The following is a 24,760-nucleotide window of genomic DNA, read 5'->3' on the forward strand; positions in this document are numbered from 1 at the left end:
CAGTGAAGTTTTATTTCATTTCCTCCTCCTCTTCTGGGTGCTTCAACTCTTTAATCACACAGTGTATGTAGAGTTAGATGTCTGACTGAGGACTGATACCGCGCTCACAATTTACCTTTGTGTTTGCGTTCCTCCTTATCTTTCTTTCTTCACCAGTTGTCTCTTGTTCTCTTTTTCCCCACTGTCCTCAAAGAAGAAATGCCCTTCTTTAGAAGCTCAATATTCATCACAGATGTTTCTATACTACCAGTAGCATTGTCTCAGTTTCCACTACTGATGACAACAATCTCCTTTAATACTGACTGGGTTTTGCGTAGGTGCTTGACGCAACATGATAATAATATTAAACAGTAAACACTTCCTAATGTTCTGCAAAACCATATTTATTTGGTCATAAATTAGCTTTCAGCATCTTATGCCATCTTCAGGTAACAACTGACTGTTACAAACAAAGATAAAATGAAGTGTGACTTACAAAGATATTGCTTACACGGAAGATATAAAAGGTACAAAAACAAACAACATTTTGAGTGTTTACATAAGATTTTTTGTCACACATAACTAGTTACATTAATTAAAAAGGAAACAAATGTTTTAAGTAGGGGCACTTTTAATAACTGATGAAAAATAAAGCTGAATTTACAATAATAATGTAATACTAAGCCGGCATTCTGTGCCGTATGTTTACTGATTCCCAGTGTTTCTTGTAGGGTCACTATTCTGCTTTACTTAACAGAACATAAAATTTCACATTCTCCATAATATGAATGGTTTTCTGTTACAAGATGATCTTGTCAAATGACCAAACCAGTTTTCTTTTTCCTCCTCTGTTATTTAACTTTTAGTTACAAACACCAGAGTAGACCTGTAATTTCAATTTTATTTCTCATCAGCTGTTAAATGTATAGGGGGTAGCCAAATGAAAGGGAGATTTGCGGTTGCTTATGACACTATGAGTGCACACAGGCATGCACCTCTTTGTCTGAAGCAAATTGACAGTCATGAATGTCCTCCTTCAGGGCTCCAAAAATATGGAAATTCCACGGGGAGAGAGCGGGGCTGTGTGGAGGATGTGAAAGGGCTTCCCAATAAAACTTCTGTAGTGTTGTCAAAACAACATTGTTAACATGTGGGTGGGCATTAGCCTGCAACAGAATTACACCATCTGTCAACATTCCTGGGTGCTTGGACTTGATGGTGCACATAAATTTTTGCAATGTGTCTACATACCGCTGTGCACTAATTGTGACACCACGTTCCAGAAAGTCGATGAGCAGTTGGCCCTTGCAGTCAAAGAACAATGTCACCACATCTTTCCTGGAGCTGGCATGCACAGTTCTGAATTTTTCAGAGGGGTGAATCCATGTGCTTCTACCATTGGCTCGATGTTCTCTGGCTCAAAATGACAGTATGTCTCATCTCCCATGACAATATAGTACAGGAACTGATGTTCTTCTTCATTGTGATACCATTCCAGGTGCAGTAGCGATGTTGATATTCTGATCAATTTCTGCTCTTCCATCATCCTGTGCAGAACCCTCAGGTCACAGATTTTCCAGAACTTCTCATGCTCTGTCATGATGGCATGATCCATACTGTGACTGATGCCCAACATGAGCCGAATGTTTTTCACCCTCCACTGTGGTCATTTCTGGTGGCAGCATTCACTGCAACAACGACAGAAGGGGTAATGGGCATGAATTGCACTGCCAGACAATCCCTCTGCAGTCAAAAATCACACTACGTCTCACTGTTCCTCCTTCCTGGCCTACGTAGTGAAGACACACACACACACACACACACACACACACACACACACACACACACACGGCACAGTGGTGAACATGCATGCTGTTCCTTCCTGATTCCCCATACAGAAAACTTCTACACACATACCAACCTGCATTAACGATGTCCAAGCCTTGTTTTCATTTGCCTGCCCTTTGTATCTTCACATCAAAAAACTTTGTTTTCATTTTTAGTTAATGTAGCTATTTCTGTGTGACAAAAATGTAATGCTTTCCTATGTACACACTTCACATGCCATCATTTTTGTGTCTTCTGTACAAATAAAACCTGTGAGAGTTGCACCTCATTTGATCTGTGTTGCAACATTCTGTTTTCACCTAATAGTGGCTCAAGAAGCTGTAAACCACTCCATGTCCAAATACATACCATTTTGCAGAATGTTAGAAAGTGTTTCCTATTCGATATTAATTATCTCTTTGACTAATTTATTCCAGTACATAGGTTTCATTTCCAACATGCATGATAACACTTCATAACATTGTCTGGCACACACTAACCTGCCAAAATCTTATCAACAAAGTCATCTTCTGTTTCACTTCCATCAACAGTCTCTTTTTCACTACCATCCTCTTCTTCATCCTCTGATTTGCTTGCTATTTCATCATCAGCAACCTCTTCTGGTATCATATTTTTTGTTTGATCAGCAAATTTGTCAATAACCTGTAAAGAAAAGCAAATATATAACAATTACCTAAACAGAAAAAAAGTGCAGAACAAATTGTGAACTTTTAATTTATATATATTTAATAATTAAAGTGTTGTATGTGCATTCATTTTTATAGCGTGAATTACAATAAGGAGAACCAGGGAAGCTAGTTGCAAATTAAAGACAGTTTGGTCAGGTGTCAAACTGAAACAATATGATCCCGCAAAATATCTAGGAATGACACTTTCAAGAAGCATTGCATGCAACGCCATGTCAAAAGCCTCCACTAGTAACAATCTTCTATGGAAACTGTCCATACTACAGTGGGCTAGCCAGCCTCATTCTACACAAATTTCTGCAATGGTACTATGCTTTTCTGCAGCAGAGTATGCATGACCTGTTTGGTATAATTCAACACATGGCAAACAGGTGGACATAGCTCTCAATGATGCTTGCTGAATCATAACAGGTTACTTTAAATATAGTCCAGTCAAATGGCTTCACCACCTCACAAGAATAGCACCAACTGCTGTTCAAAGAGAAATAGCTGCAAATGAAGAAAGAAAGACAGTGGAGCAAAAAAGAATCCAGCCTCTGTATGTGCACGAACTGCATCTGCAATGACTGAAGTCAAGGAGGAGTTTCCTTAGAACATCGACGGCACTTAGAACCATGGCTGAAAAAAGTAGGCTGCAACTATCAAGGGCTATGACCTACCTTGCTTCTGAGTAGAAAAGAGTTTCTGAAACTTCTGACTATGATGAAAAATGAATGACTTAGAAGTTCCTGAATAGACTGAGATCTAGAGTTGGCAGATCAAAATGAATTTGAAAGATGGGGCTACACTGATCAAGATGATATTCATTGTGACTGTGGAGAAGACCAAACTATTCATCACATGCTTCAATGCTAGCTATGTCTAACTGCCTGCCCAAAAGATGAAACTTCATCGAGGAACAGAAAATGCACTGGAAGTGGACGAGTTCTGGACAGAAGTAATACAGTCATAACTGGGTGTATATTTCTGATATGAGAATAAATAAAATATTTTATATTACATCAATAATTAAGAACTTATATTTGCAATGAAAACTGAAATTTTTCATTTGATATATAATAGAAACAAAAAGACTTGCATTTTTCACAAGAATAATGATTAGATATGTGTTAATTAGAAAATTTGATGAATTTTATGTTAAATGATGTAGATATTTGGAGGGACGGTGGAGTCCATAGTGAGATTACCTGATTACAATTCTCTGAAACCACCCAGTGAGCCACTGTACCCATCATGAAAATCACTTTCATTTTAGGGAATTAAAGTTCGTGAAGTTTGGCAGATTTTACAAAGAATTTTTCAGAGCTGCATTGAACAGCTTTGTGTAACTGATGTTTGAGTTTTGAACTTTATGTACCATAAATTAAAAAAAAATACAAATGCTGGGTGGTCTCTTTGTTAGAAAATATATGAAAAGGTCATTTACAAACATACTGCCTCATCCATTTGTTACTACTCTTTCTCTGTCTGGGATGCTCACTGAGCAGAAGGGTGTCATAGATACACTATCTGATCAAAAGTATGTAATGCAGAATTGACCACTAGATGTCACAAGGGGCGCATTCACCAGAATAAGAGAAGGCAGGAAGTACTGTGTTGTCAAAAGATGAGTAGTAACAGCGGAACAGGTTGGTCAGGAGAGCTCCACAACTTTGAACCTGGACTAGGCATCGAATATCACTTGAGTAACAACTCCAATAGTGACATTACAACACTTCTAAAGCTGCCCAGATCAACTGTTGCTGATGCAATTGTGCAGTGGCAACATGGAGGAACAACCACAACTAAACCAAGATCAGACAAACCTCATATACTGAAAGACATGACCCTCTAGTGTTGCAGAAAATGGTTGTAAGACATTTCATCAGTAGAAGATATCACTTTTGAGTTTCAAATGCTACCAGCAATCCAGCTAGTGCTGTGACTGTGCACAGGGAGTTAAAAAGTGTGAGTATAACGGTCATGCAGCTTCTCATAAGCCACACCCATCGTGTGTAGTGCCAACAGTGAAGTACAGAAGAGGTGGTGTTACGGTTTTCTTTCTTTTTTTTCCAGATTAGGGTGTGGACTTTTCTATCCTGCATGGCGTAGGTTACCTATTTATAGTCACTTGCTCTGGTGGGTACACTAAACCACAAGGAAACAAACACACATTCCTATATGTCCACAACTGACTGAGTTCACAAAGTGAATGAACTAGTAACAAGTTTGGGACTCCGTGAAGTCAGTGTAGAAATACAACAGTTTCAAATCAGTAAACACTTGAGTCCAGAAAACAAACTGAGTCAACTAGGCTGTGCAATGGTATGATACGAGTAGCTACAAGGTACAACATGCAATGATCTGTGCCACGAGCCCAGGCCACAGACTCAGCAGCAAAAAGTTGCCACTGGGTGGTGCCACATGACACTCGTATTTTGACAGTGGCTCCCCTTACAATGGCAGCCTGCAGTTGCTGTTCACAGCCTTAGTACCTCTGACACGTCCATGTCCGTGCTGGGTGGGGAATCCAAATCACTGTCAGATGCCAAAATTGTCCCCTTACTGCATGTAAGAGAATGCTAAATGCAGAAGGATATGAACACACTTCACATCATGTACTGCATATAATAGAGGAACACTTAGGAGGCAATGATTGTTCGTATTAGCATGACAATGTAACCTGTTATTAAGTAACACCTGTGAGGCAATGATTTGTGGATAATAACATTCCTGAAATGGACAGGCCTGCCGGCAGGCTCAACCTATTAACACCTTTGGGATGAGCCAGAACATCAACTTCACTGCAGATCCCAGTGTCCAACATCACTATCGTCTCTGGATTCACCTCTTGACAAAGAATGGGGTCCCATTCCTCCACAGGCATCCAGGCATATCACTGAAATCATCCCCGGCAGAGTTAAAGCTGTCATAAAGCGAAAGGGTGGATACACCCCATGTCATTCTCCACTGATAGGTGTCCAGACACTTTTGATTAGATATTGTGTGTACGATAAACCATTGTGGGACATGCTATAGCAAACGTAATTTACACTATGGAAACAGTTACTCCTAAAAATTTGAGCACTCACTGGATAAAAATAGCCAAGAAACATATGACTTAAGCCATAAACATAGTGCATAAGGATCTCACCTTTAAAATGTGAGATAATGGAGTTTATACAGTTGCCTAGAGGCTACATGTCTCTCTACACACCATTTTCAGATGGAACCAAAGTGGAGGAAAATTATAATTGATTGGCCTCCACATGTGATAATTTGCAGAGTACAAATGCAGAAGTAGATACACACACAGAAATGACAGAAAACGTAATGCAGAAAGACCTGTACAGGATGTCAATGTGGCCCCTGCAATACAACCTTAGAATGTTAATGGTGATTCAACCTGCTCACTTTTCCTAATGAAAATTTTATAAAGCTTGTTTGGACTTCATTAAAGTCAACAGTTTAAAATATTAATCATCAGTGCACCAACAACAGTGAAGTCAAGTAAACATATTTGCAGCCAAGGCTATGTAATTAATAATACAGTTATTTAAAGTTGCCATATGGGATTTGGAACATGGTACACTGTTAAGTCAGTTTTACCTACCCAATAAGACAACCACATGGTTCTAAGGGCATTCGAGCAGTGCCCCACAGGGCTTAATAATGCCAAGAGCAATCAAATAACCAAGGGTGAACATTCATAAACACAGAAGAATTTGGCACCCTTGACTGACTACAGGTAGATGTCATTTCTCACTGGGACAGCCCTGCACTGTTGAAATTATCAAGTAGCTGCACAGGAACAGCTCTGTATTGTTGAAATTATCAAGTAGTTGCTCACTGAACAACCAGAAAGACTACAAAAGCTTTGTCTCCTCAAGATATGCATTTCACAACTCTCAAAGAATAGCCATAGGTATTATAATACTGCTGGGATTCTGGACAATAATTCAAAAGCAGTAAATCTTCAGAAAGAAATAACAGATCTCTCTGCAGTGAAGAGGTTGGTCAATATTTTGTGTTTATGGTGCGTAACCACTGGCTAATAGGGCTTGTGCAGTACTAACTACAAAGTGAGTACTGTTAAACAATATCCACAGAGACATTTCTAAATTTAGGTGCTTAACGTGTATACAAATTCCATTCTTTGTTAAAATTTATACAACAAGAAAGTGGATGAACAATAAAACCAGCAATGGAGTAACATCCGCAATTCATCAATGAGCTTGAGTAAATGCTGTTATAAATCCACAACACAATCTATAATTAGCAAACCACGCCGAATAGTTTTCCAAGTCAATCCCTCACAAAATTTTATTGATGCTCACAGATCGCTTTGAACATAAAAGTGGCAGCAGCAGCAGCAACAACAACAACAACATAACACATTAGTAGACAATTAATAAAGTACAGCTCAGGACAGGTCTGTTACAGCAATAGTAAGCACAAAAAAGGGCATATGACACTATTTTACTGGAATACATGTTTTAGAGGTTATATCCAAAACTACAATTCAGTACAAATGTCTAGAATATTCCTGTGTTGCAAATGACACCATGCTGTATTAATATAGACCTGCAGCTGATTTATGTTAGCAACCATAGGCCACACTTAACAACAACAACAAAAGTAAAGTACATATGGAATCATAAAATCTGATGTTGACATATTCCTAAACTACATAAAATTTGTATGTATACTTTTCAGAAACAATAAAACAAAGCACATGCTGAAGATACCATAACTGTGAAACGTGCTTAGGGATTATATACAAAATTGTATTCTTGTGAGAAGGCAGACCCTGCTTAATCACAAGGAAACCAAATGATTAAGACACATATGGCAGGCCAGATATCCTACCAAATTTTTTGAGGCCCAGAGAACACACAAAACCTTTTCCCACAATCATTGCAATTTACCTACAATGGAGAGCAGGTCATTTATCTAGGTAAACTGCTGACTTCTTTTATGAAAATAAAATGCAGTCAATCAGAACTTCACAAACACTGCAAATTGGAGTGTCTTTTTCCTGGACGAGGTGATTATGTCTCTCAGAGCAGTGTCATGTCCGTCCTCATTCATGCCAGCATGAGTTCTTTACAGCAGAGTGACTCGAGTAACATCCACTATAGCTTTGTAATTCACTTCAACTGACATAGCTCACTGTTTTGGATCCCCACTCAGTCACTCTCCCTTTAACGTACCCCGGCAGGGAGGGGGATTGCAACTTCCTCAAGTACTGTGTTCAGTGGCTCAGGGTATAATATGTGCATACCAAGGGGATGAAGTGTTAGTGATTCATTTGTCAGGGTCAACAGCATCAGACTGCACTCAGGAGGCCTCTCTGCACACCCTCTGCTTTGACACTGCAGGCAGTAACTGTGCTCAGTTTAAAGGTGAACAGTGTTTGCAACATTCATTCTACGTTATTACCCATGCAACCCCCTCCCCCCAATAAGTATGTGCTACTGTTGAACAGCTTCAGTCATTTGAACAGGGTCGCACTGAGGGCCTGTGGAAACCTGGATGGAGAGAGGTTTTAACAGATTACTGTGTATGTTGGACACAATGTATCAGTGGTGTCATTGCTTCCAGAAGTGGTCTATGCAACATTCCCACACTTGTAGGTCAGGTTCTGGATGTCCATATCATATAGACGCATGTCAAGATCGACGCCCTGTGTGAGCAGCAGTGGTTCACCAAACATCTTCCACAGATGAAATCCAGGCACATGTTGCACCTGCTGTGTCATCAGGGACAACAGGAACTGTCTGCTTACAGCAGGGTTACAATCAAGTGTGCCTCTGGCCAGGCTACCACTGACACCATGACAATACCAAAAATGGCTACTCTGGCGTCATGAAAGAGTTTACAGGAGAGTGGAACAGCACTCTGTTGCCTTCATTGATTAGATCAGGTTTTGTCTGTATGCAAGCAATGGGTGCACACAAGTGTGGTGTACAACTGGTGAGCTGTTTATTCCAGAGTGCATTCACTCACAACACAAAGATCCGATCCCAGGCTTAAAGTATGGGGGGGGTCAACAGTTATGACTCACAGTCATGTGTGGTATTTCTGCAGGGTAAAGACACCAGTGCCTGATACACTGCACAGGCTGTTATTCCTATTCTACTGCCATTTCTTTGATAGGAAGATGATGTGCTTTTTCAAAAGGACAATGCATGTGCACATACAGCTGCTGCAACGCAACATACTCTTCATGGTTTACAACTGACACAGGCAGTAAGATCACCAGATCTCTCATCTACGGAACACATCTGGGTAAGCCTGCAAGAATGATTGCCAAGCTGCAACAAAAGGCACAAGATGCTTGGGATAATTTATTGATAATGTATTGATGCAACTGTCTGGAAACCCTTTTGTGTGACGTATATTTCATTTGGTGTCAATATGTTGTCATACCATCTCACTTGTCAGTAAAACGACCTTGTCCCTGAGGGTGTTGCATTTTCTTTTTTCTTTTTTTCCCCCACAGGGTATTACTCTTCTCTTTGGCTATGAGGTAATAGTTGATAATGGAATGCCATACTGTATCAGAAAACTTTCCCCATTATTGCCCCTGGCTTGCTCATTCTCATGTACCTAGTCATCCAGCAGGAATATCACCATCTTCCTTCCTGTTTTTCTCACTGTAACAATATTAGTTTATCCTTGACATTCTAAATCATTCTGTTTTCTGAGAACACTAGCTGAATCCTCTGAAGGGCAAACACGGAATCTGAGAACACATCTAGAAGTCACATCACACTCACTCCAGTGACTTCAGAATCACATGTGTGAGACGGTCATTTCAATTATCACCTCAAAATAATCATGTTGACACCATTAAACTTGGTGACAGCGTTCATCCTTCTTTATATATTCGTCCTTCAATTTGACGTTTCCCAACAAAGGATGATTTGGTGAATACCTTCATTGTACAATCCCGCATTTTGGCTTTCAGAAAACGTTCCACCCCAAAAAATCAGCTTGTCCCTATCCTGGAAATGTCTGCAGTGGAATGTTTCTTTCTTAATAAAATATGAAGAGAGTACTGGGTGTCATGTCAGGAGCATACAGAGTATGAGGCAAAATTTGATAGCACAAAGAAACAGCATGACTGCTGTGTTCTGTGCAGAATGAGTGGTGTGTTCTAATGAAGCATAAACACCCACTTGGACAGCAGTTTGTGACACTTTGTCCAATAAAGTCATCAGCAGAGTTTGGTAGTATGCTCCTATGACAGTTTGCGCCTTACAAGCATTACCTATTAGCTCCAAGTCGTGGCTGTCCCAACAAGTACCCAGCATTACATTGTCTGATTATGGTTGGTTCTCCACCTTTTTCAATAGTGTTAATTCACCTGTTTCCAGAGTTTGCTCGATTGTCTTGGTGGCCCAGAACTCATACATGGTGATCAGGCAGCCAAATAAGTCATCTGGCTTGAGCTAACAAAGCTGCAGCATTTCTGCCACTGCCAATTTCGAGAGCTTTTTGAACGGATGTGAGCAGCCACAGGAGGCAGTGACCTCCTTCATTCACAAAAAGTCATGCAAGATGTTGAAAACTTACTGACTGATTTTCACTTTTACCACTATTTCCTCAAATCTGATAGAATTATCTTTTTGAACAGTATGGCTTCCAGTTATCCTGAGACTCCTCATTCTTCATGTAGAGATGATCTGCCACTTTGCTCTTTGGCATTCAGACTTTTTGACCAAAACAGAAGCATCTACACCACCTAATCACTGTTTTGCATGACGGTCGACTGTTGTCATACACCTCCATCACTCAGCTTGGACTTTTGCAGCATTGTCTACTTTCAAATGTGGAGAACAAATTACCACACAATATTCCACTTCATGAATGTGCTACATCATTTTGTTTTGGCTCCTCTAGCAGTGTGCTACAATACTGTTACGCAGAGATTTTAATGTGTATCAGGTTTGCTGACATGCACTTGCAAACAGACAAAAAATTGACCTGATTTTTCTGAGATGACCATTAAAACTTTATAACTACCCTCATACAATGACTGTTCAGCCCCATACACTGTGGCAGGGACATTATAATTTACAAATTGCTCTCTGAAAGTTTTAGGGCTATACAATTGGGCTATATGACAAAGCATGACCTCATGGTAACTTCAAAGTGTCTGTAGGAAAATCCAGTTTGGGTTCCATCTTTTCACGATTGCTTCCCATTCTTAGTTCCCTACGACTTCATAATGGATCAAAAAGAATATGGGAAGTACTAAGATACACATTTAAAAGCATTTATACTTCCTTATGAGTTAGTATTTATAGTGTCAAAATGAGAATGGAATAAAATAATTATGAGGCTTTGGCAATGCAATGAATACCTCTGTATTCTGATGAGTTCTATCCACCTGTTTAGCAAACAACTTAAGGAAATGTACTTTCAAAGTTCAGCCTATAGTATGTTTCATCATTTTTTGAGAATGGTGCAGACACAGCTCCTTCCTAAGGCTCCAGTTGAAGTTCTTGAAATGTGAAGGCACACATGAACTTCAACTACACACTGCTGAAACACATGATAAATGTGGTGGTAATATTAACCATGTGTAGAATGTGTAAGGTATCAGATTCATTTAAATAAATTTCTGTAATTGTTTTAGCTTGCAAATTTATTTAGGACTGGGTGATCCTACACTAGAAACCAGCATATAAGTAACGAGCAGTACATGGCTCAAGACAGAGAGGGTTCACAGTACAAAGGTATGATATGCACCACGACACAGAAGAAGAGCGCCTACTGATCAAGCACCAAAATAGGTACAACACGAGTGTGGCCTTCATAAATACAAATTGAAAAAGGCAATGAACTCGAACTTTCAGAACAGGTGACACCATCATTGGGGATGGGGGACTGAAATATGATGTAGTGAAGAATAAGTCACCCAGAACCTAGGGTCTCAGCACTCTCTCTCTTTTAATTCAACACTCTATGTGGGTCATTCTTCCTTACACTCTATGGTCTATATATATTTTTCCCGTATCTTTTCTTTCTCTCACATGTAGGTTCCTATAAGAAGGCAGCAGTTGTTTCTCTAAGCTACCTCTTCAACACATTGTTCCATTTGTGCTGCTATAAGTCCTACAAACCATTACCAATTAAGCAGTAGGTAATTACTGATTAGGCACAAGAGCTCTGTAATCACGATTCATATTTTATATGTCTATATCGGTAAAAATGAAAATAAGAAAAAGACAAAAGAGTGCACAAGCTAGTAACCCATTGCTGAAGATGTAGCTATATGGCATCATTTATAAATCAATATTATGATAGTTATGTGTTGTAGTAGAACATCTCTTATGAATTCAAACATCTTCGGGAATTCGGAGTTTGCAACCTGTTATTGATCAAAGCAATTACCATCATTCAAAACAACCAACTTGAAGTATTTAACGTCTGAGCCATGCATATTACTAAAAAATGTAAAGATAAATATATTTAACAGTTTGGAAGGAATGATTTCAACCTCATTTATACGACTCCCAAACTCCTTCTTGTTCTCTCTAAGTTTCTCATCCAGCTCCTGGTCGTCTTCAGCTGGATCCCTGTTATCACCCAAATAATATGAGTGTGCATTCCACGTGGAGAATTGTCGCTGCCGCTGCAGTTGCTCTCCAATGGTCTGGAATGCTGCTTTAGCTGTAAAAGATAACTTAGTCAGCATGTTTATGTCTTACGCAAAAAATTTAGGAGTAATGGAAGCCACTCACTGAATAGCAGAAGTGTTGAGTCGAATCAGTTCTCTCTTGTGTTACACTACCCCTGAAGCACCCCCCCCCCCCCCCCCCTACACACACACACACACACACACACACACACACACACACACACACACACACACAGAGTCAGTGCCCCTACATAGTGCCAGCTGGATGCACTATGCTGTGACTACAGTTTGACAAGTGCACTGGGTGTGGAGGGACTGGAGATTAGGTAGCAAGCAGCTGAAAGGAGGCAGCAGGATTGCTGTCTAGGCATGGTGGAGGGATGGGTGGCAAGTGTATGGCCTAGACATGTGATGCATGGGTGCTGGAGCTCGTGGAGAGCCGGCCAATGATGAAGGTGATGTGGAAATGTGAACTGGTAGGGGTTGATGGACAGAAGAAGGGCAGACTTTTGGTTGGAGGGTGTGTAGACTATGGGTCAACAAAGAATGAGGCCATCAAGATTCTGGGAGCAAAGTATGTGTAACTCCCATCTGTGTAGTTGAGAAATGCTGGTGGTGGAAGGTAGGATCCAGATGGCCTGGGTTGTGAAACTGCCTTTGAAATCATGCACAATGTGCTCTACTGCCTCTTGTGCCACTCTATGGTCAACTTTGTTTTTGGTCACACCTTAGTGGTAGCCATTCATTCTGATGGTGATGGACAGCTGGCTGGTTGTCATACTGATATAAAAAGTAGTGCAGTGATTGCAGCATAGTTGTTACATGACATGGCTGATATCATGGAGGTACTGCTTCTGTTGGGCTAAGCACAGACAAGCCCGTGACCACTCACTGTGTACACGAAATATTCAGCAAAAGATAAGCACATAATCAAAGGGTTTAAAATAATAAAATAATATCTCAGTTTTCTGCTTGAGTTTTTCTACCAGAGTTTACACACACACACACACACACACACACACACACACACACACACACACACGATCCACTCAATCCACTAGACGATTTTTTGTTTTGAAAAATATAAGTCACTTTGGACCCACATGATGCTAGGGCAAGGACAGTTGATTCAGATGGAGCTCCACTTACTTGATAAGCCTAATACAACTTCTGTGCAGTAGGTATCTCACTGTTTGATTGCAAATGACTGGTTTGCTTCTACAGTCATCCACACCATTAACACATAGCACACCTTGAGATTAATAATGTTATAAATGTTTGAATCACCTCTGAGATCTGAGTGGTGTGACAATACAAGGCACACCCTTCACGTAAATAAAATCAATAGTTGACATCATTCTCCACAATAATGTGCACCACATTACTCATTATTGTGTCATTGTTGCTCACGCCCTCTGTAGTAGGTGGATGTGATGTCACACAGGGGTATGGGGAGTGCTCAGAAGGGCTATTCTGAATTTGGCTATTACAACAGTTATTACAACTGGGAGTTTCCATTGTATGACAGTTGTTCAAGTACTCCGTGGCAGCCACTGACCATATGCAAATGTGCGACAGCACACTGCAGACATCACACTAAAATTACACCATTTCTTTTGTAGCATTCTCTTCACAATAAACCGAAACCAGTGGCGCATTATGAAATTACGGGTAGTTCATGAAAATATAAATGGCATTTCCCGCAAGGGGCCGCTGGCTTCCTCTTGCAGGTGACTGCAGTCCACGGTTGGAGGCCTTTGGTGGAGGTGCCTGGAGCCACTCAACAGCGTGCTACTCAAAAGTGACATGTGCTGCAGCAGTGGTTGTGCAGTTGTAATGCATGAGTAACTACACTACTCCTTTCTTGGGAAGAAGAGTGCCCAGATGCAGGCTCTTCTGCTAAACTATGATGGTTGACACATCCATACTGTCAGAAGCAGTTGTCCTGGGTCCAAACAGGTCCCAGTCTATGTGAACTAGCAAGCAGGAGCGAAAGTGGCATGAGAGCAGACACACACAAGTCTTCCTCCCCATCCAGAAAAGCCAGTGGACAACCCCAGCACCCTGCAGGCACAGGTCATGTCAACATAGCACTTTGTGAGAGGTGCCGTGAGCTGGGAAGCTGTGGTGTCTGAAGATAACGTAGTCAATGTAGGAGATGCAGGCACCAGCATAGGTGGTGCCTGTGGGAATGCTGATGATGACCTGGCAGCCATTCCCCCAACTCCCCACACCAGCCCTGCAAAGTAAGGCACTGCAGAAGCACTGAGAGGCCGAGCCACATTGGTTGGGTGCAGCCACGCCACTGGTGGAGCAGCTGGAAATCACCTCAGGAGTGTGCAATGGCACAAACGGCAATGCCAGTGGAAGAGGTGCCAGCATGGCGGTCTGCTGAGTGGCATCACTGTGCACCTGAGGGCACAACTGATTGGAGTGGCAGGCCACAAGGCACTCGTCAATGTCCACCATGAACACATGGTGCCCACGGTGACTGTGGATGATGCCTGGACTCCAACATTGGTGTTGTCTGAAGCCTCAGGCTTAGACCACGGTTCCCAGCAGAAATCACAATCACTTTGTAGCTGCTACAGAGGTGACTGACTGGGGGCAAGAGTTATGGCTGCCAGCAGTGCAAAACTCTTCTGTTGGGAATTCCTTGATGTGTCTGCACATTTGTGTTTTTAAGGACCACAAAAGATATTCTGCCTTGCCATTGGATTGCAGATGAAAGGGAGGCACCATGCCATGGTGGATGCCATTGTGTGAGCAAAAATCTAAAGGACTGAGCCAAAAATTTAGGACCGCTGTCCAAAACTACCGCACAAGGTAGGCCTTTGATAGAAAAAAAATCTCTGGCAGCAGCTTGACTGTCGCATCTGCCATGGAATACAGACAATGAACAACATATGGTAACTTGGAAAAGAAAATGGCTCTGAGCACTATGGGACTCAACTTCTGTGGTCATTAGTCCCCTAGAACTTAGAACTAGTTAAACCTAACTAACCTAAGGACATCACAAACATCCATGCCCGAGGCAGGATTCGAACCTGCGACCGTAGCGGTCTTGCGGTTCCAGACTGCAGCGCCTTTAACCGCACGGCCACTCCGGCCGGCTAACTTGGAAAAGACAGCAACAACCAACAACCAAAAGATATCCAAGAAAGATCCAGCAAAGCCTATAGAAATTCACTCCAATAGCAAGGGCACTAGCCAAGAGGAAAAAACTGTGTGCTGTGCGGCCTGTTGTTTGGAACACTGGTTGCAGCCTGTGACCAGGCACTTCACCTCATGCCAGAATAGAACACACGCCGACATGCCAAATGTCTAGTGCAGTCACGTCGATGTAACAGGGTGAGAACCTTGCAGGGCAGTGGCACTGGAACAACAACAAGGGGAGTACCCCCTTCCGTCAAAAAGAGATTAACACCATCCAACAGGGAAAAATGATTATGGAAAACATAGAAGTTTCACAAAGAGCCGGATGCTCAGCCTGGTGGACAGTCAGTCCACCCATGTCATATCATGTGCACAATTTACTGATACACAACGCTGGGTCTGCGGATCACAACACATATCCTTGGTTGTCACATCCCTCCTTTCGTTCCCTGAAACACCTATGTACCTTGGCACCTGCAGAGAGACACCTCTTTCCCAAGCCTTTTCATTTGAGGAGGATGGCTGGCTGGGCTGTTTTGAGGGAAGAGACCAAACTGCTAGGTCATCGGTCTCATCGGTTTAGGGAAGGACGGGGAAGGAAGTCGGCTGTGCCCTTTCAAAGGAACCATCCCAGCATTTGCCTGGAGCGATTTAGGGAAATCACGGTGAGGAGGATGTCCTGGATACTCTGGACTACTTTATCTGCTGGGTACAAGCATTGTAGAGAGTAAGAGGAACTCACGGAATTGGAACAGACAAGGAATTTAGCACTCAAAACATCTCTCATTTGCTCCAGCGACTGCAAGATCACATATAATTCCACGTCGATGACAGTAAAGTCTGGAGGCAGTCGGATCTTGAGGACATGATCAGGGAAAATAACATGGTAACCAACAGAGTCCCCCTGTTTAGACCCATCCATAACTACACCTACAGAGTCAATTAAAACGATATAAAAGAATGCATTAAAACTGCATACAGAAGTGCAACCTCTCCTGTACTGAACTAAATCCAAAATTACTCTGGGCCTCTGCAGCAACCAGGGTGGCAGGCGGTTGAAATTCTCGATTTGGTGTGCCATGTGATCCACACCACGGGATTGCAGCACACACTTTGTGCAGATCGCTAATGGCCTCATTGCCTGTGAGCAATTGGTAAAGATGTATTCCCATAGATGGACAATCAATGGTATGGCATGCTGGTGAATGAGGAGTAGTGAGGAACTTACACGCCTGACAGAGTTGCCACTGGATGGTAAGTGGTGGTTCACCAGCCTCAGCACAGAGACTGGGTATGGGGCTGATCCTGTAAGCACCCATGGCCAATCTGATATCCTCAGGGCATATAGTGCCATGATCTTCAGGGTAAGAAGACCTCGCTGACCCTTATGATCTGCACCCATAGTCCAATCACAATCCCATGAAGAACCTACAAAGCTACAGCAGAAGCATTCTGTCTGCTTCCCAAGAGCTGTGGCTCCCTTATCCTCAGGCTCTTTAGTTGTGATAACCATGACAGTTTGGAGTAAAAAATGAGGCCTTGAAGCCACAAACAGACTTTAAAATGGAGAATTGTGTCCCACATACACAATTCATGTACAGCAAAAAGACAACGAGAATAATTAAAATGAACAGGTCTCTGCATAAAACATGAAAGCAATCTTTGCAGTCCACCCCTCCAACCTCTTCACCATAAGTTGCAACTGACAACTTGGTCTTGTGATATGAAAGAGCAGAAGACTGCAAAATCATCCATAAATAAGGAGCATTGGAAAGGACTGCCTGCTGTGGATGATGTAAAGTGTGCTGATATTCTTGAGTGAATATTGAAAGAAATATGTAGTTAACGAGCTTCATGGTTAATATTCATAAATGTAATAGGTTAAAATTATGTGAAAGACATACTGTGTGTAGTGTTTTTCTTTGTATTCTTGTGTTCAATGTGTCTGAGAATGCTGAAATAATGCCAGCAGACTGGAAGCAGCACAGTAATGGCAGCTTCGGAAGTTGGTTGCTGTACACACCGAGCCGACACCATCGCCACACCAAAGAACCAGAGGAAGACTTCATTGGGCCAGCAGATTCGGCACAGAATAAATTATAACATTGTTGATATGAAAAAACTGGTTACTACTGTAATTTTGTTCATGCCTGTCTTCCACTGAAGTAAGTCATTCGATGGAAATATGTACCATCCTATGTGTACTGTGAAGAATTACAAATCAACGGAGAAGATAGTTATTGTGAAAAGAAAAAAAACACTGCTATTGAAGATGTTTTGTTTTGGATGCTTGCATGCTGACGTTGGTTATCAAAACTGAATCAAAATCCTAATCAGCGATTGCCCCCTTTTTTTTCTTAAAGATGTGATTAATTTATTCTCATGACTGTGAGTGAGTTTACTGAAAACACTGGGAATAGTTAAAGTTAATCTGAAAATTATTGAAGGTTATTTAAGTTTACTGAAAGTAAAATATTTTGACAGTCACACTGCATGAATCAGAGGTATGCTTAATGATATTGCGTGCTTGACTGTTTAGTAATACACGCGAGCATCTCTGGTTGTCTTGACAACAGAAACTAAGTGCAACATATCCAAATACAAAAAGTAGCCTGAAATTGATATTTCCAACATTAATCTTGATGAGAAAAAAAGCTATTACTGCTCATTTGTACTTTTCGAAAATATGTACCTGCAAAATATAAAGAATAATTCTTCAGAAGAGACAACGTTAAATATCGGCCCATTCAATATAGTTGAAAATAAGGTCAGGCTGATCTGTGGATACATTTCTGTGGCCAGTACATGCCCAGCTGTCTGCATGTTGTAACTATTAGTAGTATGAAGAGAGTTGGATCTGCAGGTATGATGTTTGCGACACACTTTTTAGCTTGACATGTTTGTTTTAAGTAACAATGATGCACAGGGTGTTGAGGGAGAGCAAGATCTAAGACACAATAATGCAGTAATTAAAAAACCACAACAGAAATCATAAACATATAAACAAAGTATTTTATCTTAATCCATTAGGTAAAGCTAATATCACAACAATATTAAGTCGCATCTATCATGACAAAATAGTGAAACAGTCTGTTTATTTTTGTGATGATGTAGCTCACTGGTAAAATTTTGCATGAGTTGCCACTGTTCTCAAACACATTTACCAGTTTTCATTCTTAAAATTGTGGTAAATCATCAAAGTACATAAGCCAAATCCCCTCTCCCTGTGATACACACTGAAATGACAGAAGTCATGATATATATAGTGATATGTACATATACAGGTGGTGGTAGTATCATATAATCATCTACACAAGGAATAAAGAGGCAGTGCATTGCTGGATAGTGCTGTCGTTTGCACTCAGTTGATTCATGTGAAAAGGTTTCCAACATGATTATGGCCGCACAACAAGAATTAACAGACTCAATGCGGAACGATAGTTGGAGCTAGCTACACGAGATACTCCATTTGTGAAATCATGACAATATACCAAATTTCAGGTATTACCTCTTCCCATGGACAAGCTGTGGCTGACGGCCTTCACTTAACGACCAGGGGCAACGGTGTTTGACAAGCTGTCAGTGCTAACAGACAAGTAACACTGCATGAAATAACTACAGAAATCAATGTTGGATGTACAATGAAAATATCTATTACGAGAGTTTATCAAAATTCAGTGTTAATGGGTTATGACAGCAGACAACAATCGTGAGTGCCTGTGATAGCAGCACAACATTAGCTGGAGTGCCTCTTCTGGGCTCATGACCATGTTAGCTGGGTCCTAGATGACTGGAAAACCATGGCCTGGTCAGATGAGTCCTGATTTCAGTTTGTAAGAGTCTCAGGTGGGATTTGAGTGTGGCGCAGAGCCCACGAAGCCATAGATCCACATTGTTAACAAGGCACTGTGCAAACTGATGATGGTTACCTAATCATGTGGACTGCATTTGCATGAAATGCAGTGGGGCCTCTGGTCTAACTGAACTGATTGTCATGGTTATATTTGTCTACCTGGAGACCATCTGCAGTCATTCATGGACTTCATGTTTGCAAACAATGATGGAATTTTTATGGATGACAATGCACCATGTCACCTGACCACAATTGTTTGGCCTCCAGATTGCCCAACATGAATCCCATCGAACATTTATGGGACATAATCAATAGCTCAGCTCATGCACAAGATTCTGTTCCCGCAACACTTTCACAATTATGGATGGCTCAATATTTCTTCAGGGGACTTCCAACGACTTATTGAGTCCACACCATGTTGAACTGCTGCACTATGTCATGCAAAAGGAGGTCTGACATATTAGGAGGTATTTATGATTTTTGTACCTAATTGTATTCTGTTCCACAATGTTGAGTAAAGTTTGAATATACCCTATGTTTACACAAGACATGTGGGCTCTCCAATCTCAACTCTCGAACCCAAGTTCACCAAGCCTAAACCCTGCCAATGCAAACTGAGCATTCTCATGTGACCACAAGGTAGGCAAATGCAGCTTACATAATGCTATGGACTTGCCAAGTATTACTGTCTGCAACTATAATTACATTAACCACTCCATACTGGGTCATATGAAAGGGAACATTCATATAACAATCAAAATTGGTGACTAACTGCTAAAGACCAGTTGTCTAAACACTATTGATGAAGTATTCTGGAGCAATACCTTAGTTTATCAAGTGCTGCATGTTATGTATTGCTTGTACCGGAATCTCATCAGTGGCTATGCTGAGGTGGATAAATTGGTTCCCGTCAGATCACCGAAGATAACCGCTATTGAGCATGACCAGAACTTGGATGGGTGACCATCTGGGTATGCTGCATCCTGTTGACAATTTTGCCATTGCCTTTCAGCAGAGGAGACAGAAGGGGTGGTGGCATTAAGTCCCTGATCATTAGTCTTTGGAGCAATGTCCTGGATTAAATTACAAACCTTTGTGCATCCTTATCTGGTGGATAAGGATGTTAAGCTTGGTGGCCCCCTTGGTGCTCCTCAAGAGGATATGCCCATTCTGTGAACTTAAACTGTCGGGTTTTATCGAATTGTGTGTTAGAAACTGTAAAAACTGAGTCTTATTGTGATTTAGTGTTAGTTATTTTCCACTACAAGCCACGAACTTATGTCATGAACTGCACTATTTGAAACAGACCCAATGTTGCACAAAACATCCTTTACTACCAAGCTAGTGTCATGAGCACACAGAAATACTTTAGAATTACCCGCAACACAAGAGGCATATCATTTATGTAAATAAGGAACAGGGGTGGCCCCAACACTGATCCCTGGGATACACCACCCCCCCCCCCCCACCCCCCAATTTACCATACCCCACTCAGACCCCACATCACAGCCATTCTCAACATTGTGAATAATGACCTTTTGCCATCTGTTGTTAAAGTAAGAGGTGAACCAATTGTGAGCTGCTTCCCGAATTCCACAACAGTCCCAAATCTGGAGCAATATTTTGTGATCAACACAATCAAATGCCTTAGTTAAATCAAAAAATATGGCTAGTGTTCAAATCCTTTTGTTTAATTCATCCAGTACCTCACATAGAAAAGACAATGTAGCACTTTCTATTGTTAAATGTCTTCTAAAGCCGAACTGTACATTTGATAGCAAATTATGTGATATAAAATGATCAATTATCCTTCCATACACAACCTTTTCAATAACTTTAGCAAACACTGATGGCATAGAAATAGGTCAGAAAGTCATCAGGTTACCCTCCATTCAGAGGCTGTTGCACTCAGCGACTGTTATCGACTTGTAAATAATAGATTTCAGCTATCAGTCGTCCTTTTGAAATTTTGTTGGCAGATCTAGATTTCAGCTAGAAACCAGCCATTCTCAATGCACTATCATTTTTGATCAATGCATGTAATGCCTGTTGGTCGGGCTTCTTCCACAGTTCATTGAATACTCAATGAACTGTGGATGAGCCCAACCAACAGGCATTACATGCATTGATAAAAAATGATAGTGCATTGAGAATGGCTAGTTTCTAGCTGAAATGTAGATCTGCTACTTTATTTAATTCACCAGCAATGCTCAGAAAGTGATTGTTAAATACTGTACATATATCTGACTTATGAGGAAGAAAAATATTTTTACTATGAACTGACTGTATATCATCAACCTTATGCTGCTGATCAGACACTTCCTCACAACTGGCCATTTAGTTTTACTTTATTCTGTGAATCAGCTATTCTATTTGTATACCACATACTTTTTGCCTTCCTAATAACATTTTTAAGCACCTTACAATACTGTTCGTAATGGGCTACTGTAGCTTGATTGTCACAACTACTAACATTTTGATAAAATTTCCACTTTGTTCTACATGATATCCTTATCCCACTGATCTTCTGTCTCATCTTCTTATTCTTCATCAGGAAACAGTGTTTCTATAAGCAGGGAAGCTGACATTTAAGAAATTTCTGTTACTGCCCTGTCATTTCTTTTGAGCATGGACAAGATTGTTGGTAAATGTATTTTCTCACAGACTGTTTTGTATGGATTCCCCAGGGACTGGACTCCACGAATTGTTTCCATTGTTCCATTTCTGTTGTCCATAATGTAGCACTGCTATCTGTTCTTACCACAGCTACAGTAAAACAACCATTACCATGATTAAAAGTAACATTATTAACAATACTAAAATTAAAATTGCAGCCTATAAATACACATGGGCCATGAGGGATTGATGTAGTGGCAACTCTTTTCAATTTATTTTTTGCGACACCCACTCCAGTGCCACTCTTCATTTGATTCCTTGATAGCCATGCACATTTGTAGGTTGTAATTGTAATTTTAGTATTGTTAATAACAATACTTTTAGTCATGGTAACGGATGCCTTACTGTAGCCATTGTAAGAACAGGTAGTAGTGGTACTGTTGGGTTGGAGAGTTCCGATTCTCTTCCCAGTTAGCTTCCTTGATGATGTATCTGAGCTTCATGCGCACGTTTTCTGCAGTATCTCGAATTTCCCTTACAGTGATGATATAGTCTGTGATATTGTGATCACTTGATGTCATTCCACTCTCAACCTTCCAGCCTTTCACTCAGTGTGTTGCTGCCATATTTGGTAGAGTAACAACTATGTTTGGTGCTGCTCCAACCCTCCCTTCATACACTGCCAGACTGTCAGTCATATTCAATGCCTGTAGGTAGAGTTCTATGATAGTTTCTTCTAGTTGTCTTCCACGACCATCAGCCAGGCGGCTATGCCGCAATACCGACTTTGCGTGTGCACCAATGGGATACAGAAGTGGCTTCATTCATCCTAAGTGAAAATTCTTTAACTTTGGCAGATACTCACTGATCTAGTCACTAAATTGGAAATAAACTAAACACAGGATGCAATTCTCCTTTCCCGTTAACACTTCCACACAGAGTATATGTTCTGAACAACAGTATAATATATTTGTCAGTATGATGGCCTTGTTAAATTCTATTGTTGCTGTCATAGGAAATTGCCCTTGGGTGACTATCTGGGTAGTTACTGGCATATTGGGGACCTTTCCGGCCTTAGTATAGAGACACAATACAACTAACTCCAACTCTTCTGCCACTCTTCTAGTTTCGTGCAATACACTGGCATTTCTCAAGGCATTAAGCTCTCCTATTTTTATTTCCATTACGGATGATGGGCATATATTTGACAATCTGGCCATTCTCATATGTAATCCCATGCTACAAGACCATGTGTCATTACAAAGCACTTACATAATGTATCTAAGGAGAATTATTTATTTCTTCTGGCAGGAAACTGTTTCAATAACTTCTCTAGTTTTTCCAATTCTGCTGGCAGACTGTTCACCTAGAGATGGATGCTATATATGAAATCAGGTACAGGAAAAGTAATTATTCTATTTCTGGCTGCACATTCCTTACTAGATGTATTAATGCTATAATAAGTGTCACTGGTTCTTCAGTCTAGTGAGTTACATCACTTTCTCTATGCTTTCATAAATCTGTCACAGACCTGTCCCGGTCTCTGTTCTGTTGTTTACCTCTCTGTAGAACGTGTTTGTTCCACGTACGAAATGGCTCTGAGACTCGTACTGTTTTTGTTGCAGATTCATATCCTACACTGGCAAATTTTCTTTTGTTTCTGTAGGCAGCACTATATTTTCCTCGGGTTCTACACACAGCTGCCCAGTTCCCAGTTTCTGCTCGCCTGTTTCACACGTCAGTTCTACTTCTGCCTTTGATCCTGGTTCTCTGTTATACCACATTGCTCTAAATTTTCGCCAAAAACTTCTTTCATGCTTTTTTTGAGTGAATGAACTCTACTTCAGTCTGTCAGATGCTCTTTTCTATGGTGTTTGATGGTGATTTATATTTCTTTGTTTCTTACATAGACAGCCTGCACTGATATCATTAGAGTCCGCACTGTTTTCTAGTTTTCTGAGACACCAGTACATAGTCCATTCTTAAAATCTGCCTTGTCAGGAGGGTTTGGTACATGTAACATTCATCCCTGTTTCCCCCGCACTTTTTACCCCTATACTTACAACACACACATATTGCCCCCTTGTTTGATTTTACAGCAGTCTTTCCTGGTTTGGCCTTCTTTCCCACAGTGTCCACAAATTACTAATTGTTTATGAGAGCATTTTGCCAGATGACCAAGATCCTGGCATTGGGCACACCATCTCAGTATTAAACAGTCTTTCACTGAAATGGAACGGACTCCAATATATACTTTTTGTCATTTCATGAGAGTTGTTCTATCCTCAGGGCTCATTTCAATAACTTAATCAAACACTTTTCTTCCCATCGGTCCTGTCCTGTATCAAAGCTTTACTTGGTCAGTTCCCCCTCAAAATTTTGCATTTACGAGAGGCATTCAATATGTAATGCAACACACTTTTTTCCAAGTGTTGGTTGGTTTTCTTATGATTCCAATACCATATTATTCCCCACTCTTTTGGCTACAAAATACTATACTTCAACATAATTTCTGTCCAATGTGACAGCCTTACTCTAGCTTACTGGGAGGGCCTGTGTGCCTGAATAGTACCACTATACTGGTTGACATCAGAGCCAATGTCTTGCTGCACCAATAACCTCCCCGTCATCCCTATATTGCTTCTTGTGGAGTGCCAAACAGATGAAGTCAGAAAGTGCGAGATCCGGGCTGTAGGATGGATGAGGAAGAACAGTCCAATGAACTATAGTAAGCTCCTCTTGGGTGTAAAGGCTTGCGTGAAGCCGTGTGTTGTCATGGAGAAGGAGAAATTCATTTACACTTTCGTGGCAATGAACACAGTGAAGTCATTTCTTCAGTTTCCTCAGGGTAGCACAATACACTTCCACGTCGATCGTTGCAGCACGAGAGTCGACATTAAACAGAACAGCCCCTTTGGGGTCACAGAAAACCATTACCACGACTTTACTGGTTCAGGGTGCAGCTTTAAACTTTTTCTACAGAGGAGAGGT

General features: G+C 41.0%; 1 protein-coding gene across 3 annotated transcripts in view; it reads right to left on the bottom strand.

Moving 5' to 3' along the window:
* Positions 1–24,760, bottom strand: part of LOC124802687 (daxx-like protein) — a 140,634-nt gene that overhangs the window by 37,632 nt on the left and 78,242 nt on the right. The window contains exons 6-9 of one of the 3 annotated variants that reach the window (XR_007017139.1): positions 12,004–12,176; positions 2,307–2,469; positions 1,231–1,667; positions 1,131–1,145 (exon numbers count right to left, since the gene is read on the bottom strand). Coding sequence is in view for 2 of the 3 variants with exons in the window: in XM_047263624.1 (XP_047119580.1) it covers positions 1,630–1,667; positions 2,307–2,469; positions 12,004–12,176 (374 nt within the window). In the remaining variant the exon portion in view is untranslated. Of the gene's footprint in view, positions 1–362; positions 1,668–2,306; positions 2,470–12,003; positions 12,177–24,760 lie in introns of those variants that run through there. The other 2 variants (XM_047263624.1, XM_047263623.1) reach the window with 2 other exon arrangements.

Source organism: Schistocerca piceifrons, chromosome 6 (assembly GCF_021461385.2).
Source record: "Schistocerca piceifrons isolate TAMUIC-IGC-003096 chromosome 6, iqSchPice1.1, whole genome shotgun sequence".
NCBI lineage: Eukaryota > Metazoa > Arthropoda > Insecta > Orthoptera > Acrididae > Schistocerca > Schistocerca piceifrons.